The following is a 19860-nucleotide window of genomic DNA, read 5'->3' on the forward strand; positions in this document are numbered from 1 at the left end:
ATTTCACCTTTCCAGCAACCGACCCAGCGCCCCGCCCACCGATCCTCGTATCCACGGTAACGGTCTATGGAACCTTCCCACCCGGGTGACGCGCGCGGGTTGTCATGAAGCCGGGTTCTGTCGCGGCCTATTGGCGCGTCTTGGTGACGTCGCTGTGTCGAGTGGTTCCTCCTGTCAGACCGGTTGGGTTCCGAGTGGTCAGCGGCGCGTCTGGAAGTGACGTCATGGACCTGAGTTCTATGCGGAAGCGTTACCGTAGTGATAATGAGGTGAGAGGACTTGGCCTTGAGCTTGTTGGGTCAGTTCATTGATTTCATGAAGTGCAGTCACGTGGGGTAGGGAAATTAGAGTGCAAGCTCCTTTGAGCAAGAATGACGTGAAGCCCAAGGTAAATCAGTGAATATTCAGCAATAAAAGCTGGGAAATATCAATAATGTCCTGTAAGTCTCCTCAGGGATAATTCAGAAGTGAAATGGTAGAAGGGAATAAATTCTTATGTTTCATGTGATCCTTTCGTTATTTAGTACAATGTGGTTTCCCTTCAGAGTAAGACTCCGCCAGACATTCAGACTTTCACTAATCCTACATATGACTCTGGAGAACCAATTGCTTCTTCACTCATTTATTTATTCACAATTACTCCACATGTTTCATTCCTGAGGAAGGGCCACTAGGCCTGAAACATGTCCGGCACTCTGAATATGAACAGGCTCCTGCCACCAGTCTGTACCAACTAACTGCCACCTGACTACCAACTAACTGACAACCAACTAACTGCCACCTGACTACCAACTAACTGCCACCTGACTACCAACTAACTGCCACCTGACTACCAACTAACTGCCACCTGACTACCAACTAACTGCCACCTGACTACCAACTAACTGCCACCTGACTACCAACTAACTGCCACCTGACTACCAACTAACTGCCACCTGACAACCAACTAGCTGACAACCAACTAACTGTCACCTGACTACCAACTAACTGACAACCAACTAACCACCATCTGACTACCAACTGTCACCTGACTACCAACTAACTGAGAACTGACTACCAACTAACTGCCACCTGACTACCAACTAACTGACAACCAACTAACTGTCACCTGACTACCAACTAGCTACCAACTTACTGCCACCTGACTACCAACTAACTGTCACCTGACTATCAACTAACTGTTATATTAGACTCTATGGGGTATATTTATCAAAGAGTGAAGTTCACATCACTACAGTCCTCTAGAGTGAAATTCCGCCGCTCTCCATTCATTCCTATGGGATTTTTAAAAGAGTATTTATCAATGGGTGAAAGTCCATCCTGTGATAAATACACCTTTCAAAATCCCATAGAAATGAATGGAAAGTGGTGGAATTTCACTCTAGTGGACGTTGATCTCTAACTTCACCTTTTGATAAATATACCCCAATGTCTGAAAACTGGTCAGATATCTTTTGGGCAGATTTGTAAATCCCGTTGGGCAAAGACTGCGTTGGTCAATTCCATCCTCTCCCGATAAGCCTGCATAGGCCTCCACTATATGATCTTATTTAGATCTTATCTATCTCCTCTTTCTTCTTCATCTCCTCTTCTAACTTGTCCAACGGCAGCTTGGATGATTAAGTCCGAGCAACAAGACAGACTGCAATGCTGCTGCAATCAACTCTAGTTGCCTACATCAGAATCCATAGTTGATGGTTGCTCCATATTTTTGAGTTGCTTAAAAATGTAGCATTCAAAGTGCCCAAAAATGCCCCTGTGCCATTACCTTTCCTGTGTGAATAAGAGATGAAGGAGGCTGGGGCAGATGAATGCAGAATAAAGAGGCCAAGACCTGCTAGATGTGTTGATACCTCACCCCTTTAAAGGAGAAGGAAAGTCTTCTTGCACTTGGGGGTGAAAAATGCTTCTCCAGCGTAAATAACTGAAATCGCTAATAGCTACTTATCTCAAAGTCTCCCGAGTTTCCTCCAAAAGCGACTTCGGAAGAACGAAACAATGTGTTGGTTCAGTTATTTCCATTGGAGAGGTATTTTTAGGAGATTTGTTGCCTGCAGTCGTGCATTTTTATCAAGGGCTCCCCATTCGCCCCTGCCCTAATACCTGCAACATATTGAATTCACATCCTTGCGTGGCTAATTGGCAATGAATTCAGATGCATGCTGCAGACTGAACTGCAGCTAAATGAACTGCTAACTAGCCCTGAGGGATGTGGTATTAAAGGGGTGAGGTGTCAACCCTACGTGCTAGACAAGCCTCCCAAAACACTCCAGACAATGGTTTCACTCCGTACTGTTCAGCAACATTAGTCCGAATATAAAATCATCCTCTTGCCGATCTGCTCCTCAATCCCTTATGGTGTGCCGCTGATATTAGTGGGGCCAGCAATTCAGAATTGCAAAATAATGTCATTTATCACCGGCTCGTCTCTTACCTCTGCTTCGGCTCATGTACAGAGCCTCTGCCAAGGTCACCTTGAAACGCTCGGAATATGAGACAAAACATCGGTTTGATATAATTCATATTTTTTTGTGCTGGTATCACATATGAAGATCTATTCATACTTTGGATAATTAGTGAAGGAATTAGAGTGAGTTTATGATACCTTTTTATCCTGGGAGAGAGAGTAAATGTAAATTACAAAACAATTGCAACATCTCGGCATGATCGATGTGGCACCATAGGGCTGGTATTTATAAATTCTGCTCTTTTTACTAAAATCTATATTTTTAAGCTGGCAAATCTTTGGGACCTGAGTATTTGGCCTTTGGATCAAGTGTTGGATCAAACAGGGGTCTTTTGTAATGTGGTCATTGTAAACTGCATTTATGGGCTGATGGAGGTTCTCAGATGCTCAGATTTTCCACCTGGCTCAGTCTGTCTATCATTTCAGATTAAATTGGGAAAGTTGGCAGTTTTGGTGCCATGCGTGGGTCAGTTTTTTACCAGGTGGGTTATGGGTTCCCTATGTCCATTTGGATAGAGAAAGGCTACTTCAGTGGCTGATGATAGAGAATAGAGGTTTGGTTTTAACTGTGAGATGAAATGCAGTACTAAGCAACCTTCCAATTTGCACGAGAAGGGAATTTGGTGGTTGATAGGGGGGCGGGAGGGATAGTGGCTGATCTGGGGTAAGACTATAGGGAATTACCCGGGAATTGTAAGAGACAGGCACATCTTTCAGTAGCAAATGTGTAATTAATTATTTATTTTCATTGTTTGAAGGCACCTCTCCTTTAAACAGAAGAGATTCCACTGCTGCAGCTTTCAACTTTTCCTTCCCCCCAATCATTTTAGTGGTAGTTTGAGCGGCGGTTACCGAGTCACGGAATACTGACTGTCCTGAGAAGGGTTGCCATACCTGCTGACACTGCACAATACAAAAGACACAGTGCTAAATAATGAAGAAGGAGGAACTACCCTTTGTGCAAAGAAGCACACGACTCTAATAAAAAGAGACCGTTCTGCTGCAACTGGAAAGCAGAGACATTGTTCTATTTCGTAACTTCGGCTATAACCTGTAGGCCGCGGTCAGAAATTCATATTGTACGTCCATTGCTTTTGGACCCAGTGTTATTTACAGTATTTTATTTTTTGTCATATTAAAAAGACAAATAGGTGCTGTTGCGGTGATCATTAACGTACTTAACAGCCTGCGACGTGCCGCTCTGATTATCAGGAATACATCATCCCTATTACAGTCATTTCACATCTGCTTTAGAGACAGAGAGATGAATTTCTAAAACATTGTGCAGATTTCTCAGCATTTCTCTAAGTAGCCTTAAAGCGATACTTTGAGGGTAGAGTCCTGCATCGTGTCGGAAAACCCACAAGGTGGTCAGGTTCTGGGCAGAAGTTTCTGAGTACCTGATTGTGCGGGTAAAATGTCTGGGTACCCAGCTTTGTTGTGGTTCCTCCCATCCTCTGTTTGTATTAGCGGAATAGGATCCTGCACAATGTCACTTCCGGGGAAAAAGTGACGGCTCTTCCGGGGAAAAAGTGACGGCACTTCCGGGGAAAAAGTGACGGCACTTCCGGGGAAAAAGTGACGGCACTTCCGGGGAAAAAGTGACGGTACTGCCGGGGAAAAAGTGACGGCACTGCCGGGTAAAAAGTGACGGCACTTCCGGGTAAAAAGTGACGGCACGTCTGGGTAAAAAGTGACGGCACTTCTGGGTAAAAAGTGACGGCACTTCCCAGGAAAACGAGAGGGCGCTTCTGGGGAAAAAGCGACGGCGCTTCCCGGGGAAAATGGGAGGGCGCTTCCGGGGAGAAAGCGACGGCGCTTCCGGGGAGAAAGCGACGGCGCTTCCGGGGAGAAAGCGACGGCGCTTCCGGGGAGAAAGCGATGTCGCTTCCCGGGGAAAATGGGTAAAAAGTGACGTCACTTCTGGGTAAAAAGTGACGTCACTTCTGGGTAAAAAGTGACTGCACTTCCCGGGAAAACGAGAGGGCGCTTCTGGGGAAAAAGCGACGGCGCTTCCCGGGGAAAACGGGAGGGCGCTTCCAGGGAAAAAGCAACCGCACTTCCGGGAAAAAGCAACCGCGCTTCCGGGGAAAAAGCAACCGCGCTTCCGGGGAAAAAGCAACCGCGCTTCCGGGGAAAAAGCAACCGCGCTTCAGGGTAAAAAGTGACGCCACTTCCACTTTTTGCAGGTGCGGGGTCGGAGAGGTATGGCTTGCAGGTCTGCAAGTCTGAGTTCGGCACGGGTCTGCCCAATTGGACCCACACAGGACTCTATTTGAGGATACTATCTGAAAGGAATCTGTATGTTTCTTCCAGGTACTCCAGCCCCCCCCCACTCCAAAAACATACAAGCAGGTTCATTGTCTCCTTAGAATATTGATAAGGACCTTAGATTGTAAGCTCCACTGGGGCAGGGACTGACGTGAATGTTACTCGGAATAACCCCCTGTTTATTCTTATATTAACCCTTATGGTATTCCCCTAAGCATAGTCCCATGTCACACCAAGGATCAGTCACTTGTAGCTTTCAATGTTTCCTATGTGATAAATGATTGATTATGTCCCTTCTTTTAGTTGGCTACAATTAGTAGTCGTTGAACCCCTGCTGTAGCACAGGCCTCCAACTATCCAAGGATTAGCGTTTAAAAGCAAAGGCGTTTATACTGTGATGTGTAAAGTCTGCTAATCCAAATTTTTGCTCACCAAATCGTGACCTTCATCAGGTCAGGTAATAAACAGGGGCGTGACTACGGACGAAGCAGAACGTGTGGGTGCAGGTCGTACCCATGACCCCTAATTAATGAGCAATTTCAACATATGTTTGTAAAAAAGGTCAATCTCTGGATAAGTTGGGGGCCCTAAAATGAATTTGCTGTGGGGCCCAGTACTAAAGCAAGATTTCCTTGCGTAATGCAATGAATGAATCGTCAGTTCTGTTGACCCGGCATTTTGTTGTTGGCAGTTGCAGTCTAGCCTTAGGTGTGGGTCCCTGTTGTTTTGCAGCCCTGGCACGAGCTGATGTTTTATATTGAGGTGGAGTCACAAAGGCAATCTACAGTGGTATCGGGTGTAACTTAATGGTGACTCCACTATCACTAGACAGATAATTAAAAAAAAAAGTCTAAAAAAATAGGAATTTCACATTTATACATAGCGAACACTTTCACGTGATATTCTTATATAAAGCCATAGACTTATTCAGCTGCTGTACTTGTGAATATGAGCCATTTGTGAGACACAAAGACATTGCCTCGCTGCCACAAGAATTCTCCACTGTTTGCTTTAGTTTATCACTGAATAACTTTAGAGCTTAGAGCGTTGGCTGCAGCAGTCTCATGTTATTTTAATCCCAGCAAGAGACGTCATGCACTCCTTCTAGACAAGGGGGGGCTGGTTTCTGCCTACAGGCAGTGTTCAGTTTCACCCAAGGGTGCCCAAATCGCCTGGTGAGAGAACTAGTTGTTTAAAGGAGAACTAAAGCCTTACTAAAGAAGTAGGTAGAAATGTTGTACATGATGTTTTGTGCTTCTGTACCAGCCCAAGGCAACCACAGCCCTTTAGCAGTAAAGATATGTGTCTCCAAAGATGCCCCAGTAGCTCCCCATCTTCTTTTCTGCTGATTCACATGCTCTGTGCTGCTGTCACTTACTGAGCTTAGCGAGCCACTCACAATATACAGTACACATAGAATAGAAATGTCACAATATAAGGCTGATTAGTAATTAATACACATAATTACTACATGGCAGCACAGAAACCAGTGCAATTAGCATCAGAATTGAATAATCAGCAAACCTGTAGCATCAGCTTATATTACAGCCAGGGAAGATCATTTTCTGCTGCTGGATAATTAGTGACGAGCCCTAAGCTTAGCTTCTCAACAGCCAATCAGAGCCCGCTGAGCATGTGAGTGTCACAGACACTTTCCAAGATGGTGACCCCCTGTGACAAGTTTGAAGTCCTGGATCATTGCTTCTATTGACAAGCTGAAACTATAGCCTTGTGCAATAAGTTCACTATTTAAAATATGACAGTTTTAGGCCTATTCATTCTTAGGGTTTTGTGTTTACTTTAAATACAACACTGTCTAGCATCATGGTTACTCTTTTAATTGGGCTCAACAACCCTGACCTGCTCTCTGCCCAGAAGGGGGTTCATTTTTCAGCTCCGGGAGGAGATATGTGTTAGGGTAGAGTATTTGCACCAGCGGTGGTGGACCCTTGAGGTGGCACCCCCCAATGTGCTCCAGACACCCCTTGCACTGTGACTGTGTAACTCTTAGGCACCTCTGGAGTAACCTCTTCCAAGGCAAGCAACATGGCATCTGATTGGCAGTTTATGTTGATAAATTTGCACTTGCCACACCTCCTTGGGGCTGTTTGGCTTATTACAGGTTAGGGTTCGGCACGGGTCCTTCCTATGCACATATAACAGCTCTGCCTTTATTAAAGTGACTAAATATGAAACATAACGCCAAAGGTATGAGAGCAAGTAACATACCAAGAACCAGCCAATTATCTTTCATTATTTCCAGGATCTAATGACTATCATCTCCCCTTATTAGCAGTCCGTGAAATATATCATCACACTGAGTGTGGTTAATAAGAACATTAAAGAGACATCTTTAATTAGCTGTAATGACATATGACCTGTTACTAATGCAGGTAAGGTTAGTTAGTAGTACTTATCATGAATAATGGTTCAATACTTGTTATATTCACACGCCCAGTGTCTGGTATACAGGTGTCTGCATCCTCATCATCTCCTGCTTTTGGGAATAGTCTATACTCTCTAGTAGAGGGATTCTGGGAATTATAGTTCAGCAACAGAGAAAATCACATTAAGGGGCAGATTTATCCAGCATCGAATAGTCCATTCGAATTTTCGAGTTTAAAAATTCACACATTCAAATTTGAACCCCCCTATTCGAATGTGATATTTATCAAATCTCTACCATGGAAACAGTCCTAATTCGAATATTCGCCACCTAAAACCTGCTGCGTTCATGTCCAAGTCAACGGCAGAGGTCCGTTGAGCCATTTGGAGATGTTAATAGCCTTCCTGACATTCGAGTTTTTTTGGGGGGGGAGAAAAATTTGATTCGTACGACTCGAATATGATTAGAATTTTCATGTCGGAAACCATTCGATTGAATATTAGCCATTCAAATTTTTGGAATTGTGAGTACAGGTATAGGATCCCTTATCCGGCAACCCGATATCCAGAAAGCTCCGAATTACGGAATGGCTGTCTCCCATAGACTCCATTTTATCCAAATCCTTTTTCTCTGTATTAATAAAACAGTCGCTTTTACTTGATCCCAACTAAGATATAATTAATCCTTATTGGAAGCAAAACCAGCCTATTGGGTTTATGTAAATTTTAAATTAATTTCTAGTAGACTTAAGGCATGAAGCCCCAAATTACGGAAAGATCCGTTATCCGGAAAACCCCAGGTCCCAAACATTCTGGATAACAGGTCCCATACCTGTATATTCAATTTTAAAAAAACTCATATGAATTCAAAATTCAACCTTTGATAGATAGTCACCTCTTTTCTGATTTCAAGGAAATCCATGAATTAAAGGAGAAGTAAAGTCTAAGAAAGGATTAGACTAGTACCTTATACACAGAGCTTATCATACCAGCCTAAGGATAGGACAGTGAGGATCCCTGGCTCCAGAGGTGTCTCCTTGTTAATGTGTACTACAGACTGCACTGCTTTCTCTCTAGTGCAACTCTGAACATAGACTCAGCTTAATCAGTTTATTGCTTTGAAGGTATTATATTGCCAAATCATTCCTGTAAAACATTCCTTTGTATATAAAACACATATATTTCTGAGCAATGCATCCGGGCCTAAGCAAGGAGCCTGCTATTTGGACTCCCACGCTGCAGTATTATTTTATGATGGAGACTATGAGAAGACCTTGCCCTGCTATAGAGATCTCACTTTATGGCCCTGTTCCGTTGGCCCTGCCTTTGTATTAAAGTTTCTGGTTTCGGCTGGCGCTGCGGATTGATTTATTCGGGATTTTATTGTCCTCGTGTAGGAGTGTGGTTCAAAGTTTCCAACTAATCCCTTAAATAAAGTTTAAAGTTTTAAATACTCCATCCCGAAAGTCCTAAAGAATAAATAATATGCGGCAGATGGGCCATTGCTACTGGACATTACTGCAGGTTGATGTCCATGTTGGTTATTGCCATAGAAACTCCCAGTGGTCTGTGGTCCCTAAGCATTCACTCTGGATATAAGTAGGTAACTACACTCAGCTGATAGAAGCCCAGGCATCCGACTGCTACATATGTGACACCCTTGGGTGCTGAATGTCTCTTCTTGTTTTTTTTCACAGGCCTTTGAAGAGAAACACTTGGTTTCCCTTGATCCCATCGTTCAGTTTAATGACTGGTTCCAAGAGGTCACCCAGTGTCCCGCCATCGAAGAGCCAAATGCCATGTGTCTAGCCACGGCTACCAGGTTTTCATCTCCTATCTCTTATTCAGCATTTCTAACCTCATTCTAACCTGACTCCTTCTACACTTATCCATCAACCATATCCATTTCTCCCTATCACAATGGCCTTTGCTTCATTCTTCATAGAGACGGGAGGCCGTCTGCCCGCATGGTTCTCCTCAAAGGGTTTGGCCCTGACGGATTCCGATTCTACACCAACCGGGAGAGCAGAAAAGGCCTAGATTTGGTAAGAATTCTTGAAATCTAATTCCATTTAAGTCAATAGGGGGATCACCGTCTACTCACAAGTAGAGAATCGCCATGGAGGCAGCGGTCTCCGGTTCTTTCTTCTTCACTCAAATCTCCATATTTTTACCCATAGTTCTTAGCCATGCCTTAGTACAGTGTATATGCACCTGCTTAATGTCTATGATAAAGGTTCTTTAAGGTACAGACAAACATGCTTCAAATTGGTCCAATAGATGACTCCCAGACAGGGGATGAGATTAATTTAGATTCCTACATTCCTACTACTATATAGACTTGAAACTTTAAGGCCAACCTTAAGGCCTGTTAGTTATTCTTTGAGAATTCTGGGAAATGTAGTTCACAAAGGCAGAGGATGATGAATTTCCCATTCCTGGTTTGATACAGTAGTCGTTTGTTCGCCATTGCTTTCTCAGCAAGTCAGACGTTTTACCTTTCCAAATCAAGGAGCTTTATGAAAAAGGTTTATGAGATGGTTCCTTAGTGCTTTAGACTTTGGACTTGTAAGATTATTGCTTTTGTTTAAAGAAAAGCAGCAGTTCAAGGAGGTCGTACATAGAGTTGAACTAAAAGGGACTGGTCTTTTTCTAGCTCATGTTCGATACACGTGTGTTAGGATTAACATGTATTTATATAGCGCCAACATATTGCGTAGCACTGGATAATAAACTTATAAACAATAAATAATAAACTTGAGTTGGTTCAGCATTATTTTTTCGTGCTGCGAGTTCTAGACTCTTTGCAATTGGTTCTGCAGGGTTAATGGAATAGTTGTTAATGGATTCCCCGGGCTGACAGATTGATTCTGGGACTAATATAATTTAAAGGGATACTGTCATGGGGGAAAAAAAATTCAAAATGAATCAGTTAATAGTGTTGATCCAGCAGAATTCTGTGCTGAAATCTATTTCTCAAAAGAGCAAACAGATTTTTTTATATTTAATTTTAAAATCTGACATGGGGCTAGACATTTTGTCAATTTCCCAGCTGCCCCAAGTCATGTGACGTGTGCCTGCACTTCAGGAGAGAAATGCTTTCTGGCAGGCTGCTGTTTTTCCTTCTCAATGTAACTGAATGTGTCTCAGTGGGACCTGGATTTTACTATTGAGTGCTGTTCTTAGATCTACCAGGCAGCTGTTATCTTGTGTTAGGGAGCTGTTATCTGGTTACCTTCCCATTGTTCTATTGTTTGGCTGCTGGGGGGAAAAAGGGAGGGGGGTGATATCACTCCAACTTGCAGTACAGCAGTAAAGAGTGATTGAAGTTTATCAGAGTACAAGTCACATGACTTGGGGCAGCTGGGAAATTGACAATATGTCTAGCCCCATGTCAGATTTCAAAATTGAATATAAAAAAATTTGTTTGCTCTTATGAGAAATGGATTTCAGTGCAGAATTCTGCTGGAGCAGCACTATTAACTGATTCATTTTGAAAAAAATTTTTTTTCCCATGACAGTATCCCTTTAATGATACCTTATTTGTTACTACAGAGGATGAAATACCCCACAAGTCCTTATTCATCACAGAGACAATATAGAGTAGAGCAGGGATGGGAGATGCCAATTCTATCAAGAAATCCAACTGTGTATTGTTCTACAGGTAGATGAGGTGAAAGAGATATTAAAAAAATGATTTGCCTCTACAGGAGACCAACCCTGTTGCATCTCTTCTGTTCTACTGGGAACCTTTCAACCGTCAGGTGAGAACCCCTGGGAGAGCTGCTATCCCAATTGAACCTCCTATTCTAGATATGCCCTGTCCAAGGGCAGAATGAATGGCAGATGTTGCCGTTTCACTGTGTTTTTGTGTGCGTTTGAATATGGAAATTTCCTTCTGTCTGAGCCTGACTCTGTGTGGCTGCAGTGCATTATTTGTGGCTGATTTTTTGGCTCTCGCTCAGGTTCGGATTGAAGGCTCAGTCGAACGTCTTTCTGAAGATGAAACCGAGAAGTATTTTCACTCCCGTCCAAAAAGTAGCCAGATTGGGGCAGTTGTAAGCAAACAGAGCCAAGTCATCCCTGACAGGGAGGTGAGTGCAGCAGCAGGGCGCCATTGCTATTTTTACTATGCTTCATATCTGCCTGTCATACTAACTCTCATGTTTACTGTAGTATCTGCGCCAGAAGAATGCTGAACTGGAGGCGGAGTACAAGGACAAAGAAGTGCCCAAACCTCCTGAGTGGTGAGTGAATGAGATGAGTGGTGATGGAGATGGCAAATTATAGTTTGTCTTATTCACTCTGTCCTCTTTGACTCTGCAGGGGTGGTTACATTGTTCGTCCATCTGTCATAGAATTTTGGCAGGGACAGACCAATCGCCTCCACGACCGTATTGTGTTTCACAAGCAGGAGGCAGACAAAGAGCTGGGCCCCTGGACGCACCCTGGAGAAGGGGGTTGGGTGTACAAGAGGCTTGCTCCCTAACCTCAGAGATTGGAGTCTGGTATATGAGGTTTACATATCTTAAAGGAAAACTATACCCCCAAAATGAATACTTAAGCAACAGATAGTTTATATCAAATTGAATGACATATTAAAGAATCTCACCAAACTGGAATATATATTTACATAAATCTTGCCCTTTTACATCTCTTGCCTTGAACCACCATTTCGTGACTCTATCTGTGCTGCCTCAGAGATCACCTGACCAGAAATACTACAACACTAACTGTAACAGGAAGAAGTGAGGAAGCAAAAGGCAGAACTCTGTCTGTTAATTGGCTCATGTGACCTTACATGTGGTTTGTATGTGAGCACAGTGAATCGTACGATCCCAGGGGGCGGCCCTTATTTTTTAAAATGGCAATTTTCTATTTATGATTACCCAATGGCACATACTATTAAAAAAGTATATTATTATGATAATGGTTCATTTACATGAAGCAGGGTTTTACACATGATCTGTTTTACTCAGTATCTTTTAATAGAGACCTACATTGTTTGGGGGGTATAGTTTTCCTTTAAAGGAGTCTCAATGATGTTGCCAATCATTTCATTTGTACCTCTAGATCCCATGTGTCGGCATCTACTATGAATTTTCTTCAACACATTATTGCTTTGGGGTATTTGTCCCAAGGTAAAAAGCACAGCTATTGTCACTCAGTGGGCTCTCTATGATGTTGTGTCTGTATCTCTAGGCGTTTGTTAGTGACTTTGTGTCTGTACCTTGTAATGGAACCATGAAATCACAGAAATAATATATTGCGTAGTGCTGATCATTTGGTACCCCCCAAGGTATATTAGTACATTAAGTTTATCAGGGGCGATCCTGGCCCCTCTGCCGCCTGAGGCAGTTGCTGCTGCCCCCCCTTCCCCCGGAAATTCACACTTAAAGTACGAGGAGCAGCATTTTTGCTGCCCCTGGTACCTAGTGGGGCGCTGCCGCCTGAGGTGACAGCCTCAACTCGCCTCATTGGCGAAGCACCCCTGAAGTTTATAAAACAATATATATTGAAACTGTAAGATTTAATTATAAATATAATAAACAATATCACTTCCAGTATTTGTCATTTCAGTTGTGTTACAGAACCCATAAACATTATTGCAACTTCTTCTTATCCATTGTCTTGTTTCTAGAATATATAGATATAGATTTGCGGAAGGACTGTAGCATTCAGCCTCAGCAGCAGGAATCAGACATGCAACGTGTTGTGACAAAAAGTATTGTCCTATATTTTGATGGACATCTGAAGCCAAATATTCTGTGTTGATTTTATGCTTCGTGCGGCCGGTGTATAAACTGATAGACTTGGTTTGTGTTTGGTGTATGTGCAAAGCCTGATTGGAACACTTTTACTAGCACCTCTTGAGAGGGGATTGACGCATTAAGGGACTCAATCTACAGGGCTCTGTCTGATGTATTATGAGTGGGCTTTATTCCCCCCCCCACTGTAAGGGTAGCTGAATGAGTTACCCTTACAGGGGGCAGCTGTGCTCCAGATGTTGCCGTTTTGTATACTGAGCATGCTCTCTACATTTTCTGATGATTACAATTATACCTGCAAGGGACGATTGCTGCGGGTGCCATGAACTTTGCTCTTTGAGTAACCAGGGAAACGTGACAGTCGAGAAGGGACTAAACATATCGGTCAGGTGTTCACAGGTGAGTCATAATGGAACACCTTGTGCAAACACAGAGAAGGCAGAATACGGCAGCAATAAAGATGTGCAGGGGAGAGGTTGCACCTGTTACTTTTTGAAGAACATGGAAAAGTTGATTTCAGTGGAACGTGGCCCTCAAAGATGATCTAAATCAGTGATCCCCAACCAGTGGCTCACGAGAAACATGTTGCTCACCAACCCCTTGGATGTTGCTCCCAGTGACTTCAAAGCAGGGGCTTATCTTGGAATTCCTGGTTTGGAGGAAAATTTTGGTTGCATAGAAACCAGTTGTACTGCCAAACAGAACCACCTGTATGCTGCCAGTTCATATAGGAGCTACCAATAGCCAATCATTTTTGCATGGTTGTTTGCTCCCCAACTCTTTTTATATTTGAATGTGGCTCACGGGTATAAAAGGTTGGGGACCCCTGACCTAGATGATTACAGTGCCTCAACATAGGCGCTTTTAATATTAGTAGCAGAAATGCAACCTCATTATGAGTAATATGTAAATGAGACAGACAGTGAAGTCCCAGACAGGCGTCATTAAATAATTAGAGCACATGGATCCCAACCCCCCTGCCCCATCCTCTGGCAGCTAACATGCCAACATCTCTGGGAACACAAATACATGCAATGACTGGAACAATGAGTCACAACCAATCCAAATACCCAGAGCATGCCAGTATAGCAAAGCCAGAAAGGTGATGTGGTGAACTGGTATTTTAAACATCAAAGGAGCCTCGACTAAAAATAACATCTTAAAAATAAGGATTTATTTACACGCAAAGAACAGGAGACAATGCCTTTTTGTTCCGTGCCCACACCATGAGGCAGACACCACCTTAGCACTGCTTTTTTTGGAGAATTATGCATAAATATAATAACCAAGTCTTTTTATTTTGTATGTCCCTTTTGCTATTGTACCACCACCCCGTTTTCTGATCTTTAGAAGAAGTGAAATGGGAAGTTGGAACACAACCAGCAATCGCACATTCAGTCGAAACTTGGCCAAGGACACAAGACTCTGGATATATGAAATAAATAGTAGGAAATGCTGATTTAATAGGATATTTAGATAGATGCCTAGGGGGATATGAAACATTCAAGTGGTAATACTTGGATGGTGCAGGTTCTCGAGCTATAGAGATGCATTTTTGCACCAGTAACTCATAGCACCAGCAGCTGTTTACTTTGATTGGGCAGAATAATATGGCTAAATATGAGATTGGTTGCATGTTTGCACTTTGGTTGGTAAATGATTACTTCAGTTGTGTGTTTTAGAAAAGCTGGGCAGAAATAGAAAAGAGACGTTATCAGACTCTTGACCTGTTTTGCAAACAGAACCAAATCCGGATACAGCGTGGGTTACACAAGGATCCAACTGGTGCAAGATGGGTACCCTGAAAATGGCAAGGTATGTGTAAAGGACTCAGGACAGTATCACAAGGGGCATTTTTTCGATAGAGGACAGTGCTACCCCTATTTGTTTTCAGAAGAAATAGTGGTATAAGCATATACGGTCCTCTAATCAAAGCAAGGGGCAGGTGCTACACCAAGATTTTGCCCCCATGTGCAGTCAAGGCAGGGTGGCATGCCAACAACAAGGTGGACAAGAGTGTTTGAGAAGAAGGACTCGAGAATATAGAACCATGACAACAATATCTGCAAAGGTCATTGAGCAAGAACGTGTGCAATTTATTAGCAAAAAGGAAATGTCAAAAACATTGGGCCTGCCAGCCCTGCAAATACAAAACATTTGTACATCCTTACATTATACGTGAAGCATGAATCAAGACTGGAATCAAGGCTTGCACTCACTGTGCCCACAGACGTGATAAACATACAACAAATACCAAGTGCATATGGAAAGGATTGAGAATAGGGACAGGACACTATGATGGTAGCGTGTGCAGGAGATGTACAGTTACTATACCCTGTCAACCAATCACATGATTAATCTACACACAGTGAATATCGATTCCCTGCATCTGAATAAATATAAATAACAAAAGCACAGCTGATCAGACACATTGGGTTTTGCTTGCGTGGGAAAGAATGATTTCAGGCCAGTTTACAGGAGTGATTGATTTGTAAACAAACGTCTTTTCTTGAGCTTTTGGGGTTTGGTCGAATAGGACTGCGGTACTGAAATACAATGGTTATGGGGACGGAGATGCTTAGATTTGTCTGAGAGATGGCGAGGTGCTTGGGGGAAAGGTGTTGGACAAGTAATGCATATAATATGATATAAACGGACACCAGTGTGGGATTTGTCATGCATATATGATGCATTGTGGTGAGCTGATACCTGTATGTAAATTTAGCTGATATGCAAAACAGGAGTGGATTAGATGCCTACAGTATATTCAAGTAGAGGCATGGGGCAGATGATAGGATGACAAGTGAGGCATACGTGAGTATGAAGGAGATGCTGTGCATAAACAGATTGGACTATTGGCTGATAAATGCAATGATGGGAAGGAGAAGTAGTGCATAAACTGTCAGAAGCATTAGGTGATACATACATTAATCTAGAGGAGAATTTGTGCATAAATTGCCTGCAGGATTGGGTGAGGGATACATTAGCAGGAAAGAGAAGCAGAACATACAAATTCACAGAGTGGGACCCACGGATCTTACAGCTTGCAAAGTACCTGCAGGTCACCCCATGGGGATCCAACTCTCTGCAGGAGCAGGCGCATGGCTGAATGTCAGGTTGTAGAACGATGAGTAAAATGGGTGATACATATATTTGTAGAGGTGATGAGGGAGAATCTATAGGTCTGTGCGGGTGGGTTTAGCGATAGAGGAAATGTGGTAGCATTTGTGAATTATAGGCTATACAAATAATCTACAGCTGGTAAATCCACAGGAGCTTTCTCGCCACAAAATATTAGCCCCCATAGACTGGATTCATACTTTACAAACACAAGGGCTGGACAAGCAGTGCATATATAAATATATAGGCAGTGCTGGAAACTGTAGCAGGTTCACCCGTCTGCAGAACAGGAGAGGCTTTAGAAATACCTAGAAAACCCAGAAATGGCAGCTTTAATCTGCTCGTGTATGGTCAATTTAACAATTAAGTTGGCCATACACGGGCAGATTAAAGCTGCCAATATCAGTCCTGTAGAACAATTCAGCATCTTATCTGCCCGTGTGTGGGGGCTTCCTATGGGTCCCCCCAATCATGTCAAGCCAAATATCAGCCCTAGTGCCGAATGTTCAGATGAACCCAATATGGGCCCTGCCATTAGTGGGCATATCGTGGAATGATCCACTCGTTTGGCGACCTCGCCAAACGAGTGGATCTTATTGTGTATGGCCACCTTTAACTCTTCTGCCAATCAATTAGATGTGTACATGGAGGCAGTTATACCTGAATTAAATGGATATATGTAATGGATACCCATTACAATATAGCCGACAGGTGGAAATTCCCAGCTCTGTGTATAGGTATATTTGGCAGTGCTGTAATAGATGTTAGCAAATGTATTTTAAGAACCCTAAAACTTATGGCCCTTGACCAGGTTTTAGAATCCCCTTCCTTTACAGTTACGCCCTTGGCATTGGGTGTAAGTGGCTTTGCAGTCACATGAAAGATCAGGACAGACTAAACATGGAGAAGACAAAAGCAGCCTATGCAGACATTAAAGAATGAACGCTTCTCCTGCTAAGGACCCAAGCTGTGCACGCACCCAGTAACACAATGGATGTGGCTTTGAACGGGATTGGACAACTGAAAGCCGAGCATTCACAAGCATGGATGGCTAGAGGTCATGCATGAACAGTCATGGGCTAGGTGTTGCCTATTTATTCCAGCCGGCTTTGTGAAGCCAGGCGTGCCATTGCGCAGGGAGACGTCACAAGGGCAAAGTTTTCCTCTTTCCGTTGGCTGTTTTATTTCACTGCTTTACAAAAGGAGCATTCAGTAAAAAGAAATCAAGTAACTATGATCCCCCCTTACATTTATGAGGAAGGGGATCCTGCTGGAGTTTTGCCTGGCAGGGAACTCGATACACAGTATAGAGGGTCCTGCTGCCATATTGCCTTGCAAGCTTTTTAGCACAGTCTTTGTACATCAGCTGGGACCTCATTGCCCTGGTGGTGGCTCAGGACATAGTCCTGGGGTCTCATTAAGTGCAGGGCGGACCTTCTTCCTTTCTTTGAAACGTCCCGAGTTGGACACTTTCACGTGTTTGCCCTTAGTGTTCTTATCTACAATTCTCTCTAGTCGAGCAGTGTAGTTATTCTCTCCTTGGGTTTCCTCCGCTGCTTTCTCGTCGCCTATGTGCTCTGTCACAGACTCATACACAACCTTCGGGGTAGACTTCTTCTTGCGCAGAAAGGTGAGCTTCCACCAGCTATGCGAGGCCTCCGCCATGGAGACAGGAGATGGCTGGAAAGAGAAGAGAGCATATGCTGATGAATATAAGAAGACACAGAATGGTGGAACACTACAGAGGGCCCCTATGAGATTCACAAGCATATTTACTGGGTCCCATTGCATCTTAGTAACGCTGTGATGTTAAATAAACCTTATCAAACACTGTCACGGATGATTCACAATGGTTTAGAATATCTCATACCCCAGGCAGGGGCAGCACAGAAAGAATACCTGCCCATTGGGCATGGAAAGAAGGTGCCACAGGTTTCATTCCAACTGGCCCTACCTGCATCTGTCTTCCATGAATTCCCTATTCCTTAGACATCCCTGTTAACTTACCCCCTTATCTAGAGTATTTCATAACTAAAAAAAATCCTTTGGTGCCAGATGAAAATGAAAACATTATATTTCAAGCATGAGCAAATAGAGACTGTGAGGCTCTACCTTGTGATCATTATAATAGCCCCTTCAGATTTGCTTGAGGCAAACTGTATGTACAACTGAGACTTCCCGACCTACAACCTTTTCTAGCTGGTGGGTATGGACGACAAAAGGAACGTGACGTAAAGTATTATAGTTGCTATTTTGCTCTACATTCTCCATCTTGTCCTGCTGTCCTTGGTTCCCCACTCTTCCTACCAACATTTGCTGCAATGTGGGTCCAAGAGTACTCATCCCCATAAAGATAGCTTTGCTTTGGGTCATAGTAATCTGGACCAAGTGGATGCTAAATGGGACTTTCCAAGTAAGGAAGGAAAGAAGAGGGGTCCACAGCTCAAATTTGGCACCCCAAGAACTTTTTTCATGCTTGTGTTGCTCTCCAAATTTCTTTACATTTGAATGTGGCTCACGGCTACAAAAGGTTGGGGACCCCTGTGCTAGGGAGACACAAGGAGCTGAGGAGATGCAATGAAAACCCTCAGAGAGGATAAGGAGACAGGCTGAGAACAGAGGGAGGGAGGGAGCACAGAGGGATCAGAATGACTGGGGGAGGGCAAGTGAGAAAGAGGAGACCAAGTACTGTATACCTGAAGAGGGGTGGGGGAATATAAAATGAAGATGGTCACAAATACCTTGTAAAGAAGCTGTTGAAACGAACCTGTTTGTGAGAGTTGGGTTATTAGACGTGGGGTTGTGCTGCTGTCCCTTCCTCTGTCTGCTAGACCCTCAGTGATGGTTCCTTCTTGCGTCAGCACATAGGCTTCACCCTCAGGTGCAGAGTTGCCCCGTCACAGAGCAGTAGTGAGGCCTTATCCTTATCCACTGGCAGACAGTTATTCCCAAGGCTACGTCTCTCTCTGTGCCGGGCACCCAGAATGGTGGTGAGACTGCTCTGCGAATGAAAGACTCTCTCCTGCACCTTTGGTGCTGCACAGGTGGTCTGTCTTGTTCTTGTTCCCACCTAATTTTTAGGCGTCTTAGGTTTTGCACCAAAGCAACTCTCTTCTTGTACCGTGGTATCTCAAATCCTGAGAACAAGGTTGTATTAATATCTGCTTGTCTAAAAAGACAGTCTATATCTAACTTGCAGTGGTACCTTTGCCTTCTTTTTATTCACACCGCAGGTGTGGGTTTGTCTCCAGCATGCAGAGAACCCTCTTGTTCCCCCCGCAGGTAGGGATGTCTGTCAGTGCCAGTTTATAGAGGTGAGTCGCTTTCACTGGAGTCTCAGCCTGGTACAGGTGTCTCTGCCTCTTTCTGAAGGTTAAACCTGACCCTCCCAGCTCAACAAACAGGAGAGAGCAGGAACTGTGACATGAATATTTATAGAAAGGACACACCTGTCACTTTGTAACCAAGTCCAGCAGGTGATCGAGAGGCACAGGAATGTACTGCAGTATAAACAAGGGCTAAGTATCACCACACACCCAAAATATGAATAGTGGAGGAATGTAGAAAATCTTTCAATCTGTACCATTAGGGTTAGATCGGGGGAAAGAGACAGAGACCGTTCTTAACCGTCAGATAAAAGAATGCAGCCGTGGGATTACAGCAGCAGAGTCAGGAATCCATGTTGTGCAACTAATATTGTGTTTGGCGTTCTCAGTGTGTTCTCCATTACGTGGGTTTCTCGCGGATCAGAACTGCCATTTGCATGGCATATGGTCGGTGTTGTACCATTAGGGACCCTCCACACTGTGCACTCACAAACCTATATACAGTACAGTATAACTAATTGTG

General features: G+C 43.6%; 1 protein-coding gene across 1 annotated transcript; it reads left to right on the forward strand.

Moving 5' to 3' along the window:
* The first annotated feature begins 91 nt into the window (after positions 1 to 91).
* pnpo.S (pyridoxamine 5'-phosphate oxidase) lies at positions 92 to 12687 on the forward strand. Its single transcript, NM_001092859.1, is given in 8 exon segments — positions 92 to 269; positions 8821 to 8945; positions 9069 to 9168; positions 10834 to 10887; positions 11089 to 11217; positions 11300 to 11370; positions 11450 to 11657; positions 12155 to 12687. Coding segments are annotated over 7 exon segments (687 nt in total). The 5' UTR covers positions 92 to 224; the 3' UTR covers positions 11613 to 11657; positions 12155 to 12687.
* Positions 12688 to 19860: the final 7173 nt, after the last annotated feature.

This window comes from Xenopus laevis, chromosome 9_10S, assembly GCF_017654675.1.
Source record: "Xenopus laevis strain J_2021 chromosome 9_10S, Xenopus_laevis_v10.1, whole genome shotgun sequence".
NCBI lineage: Eukaryota > Metazoa > Chordata > Amphibia > Anura > Pipidae > Xenopus > Xenopus laevis.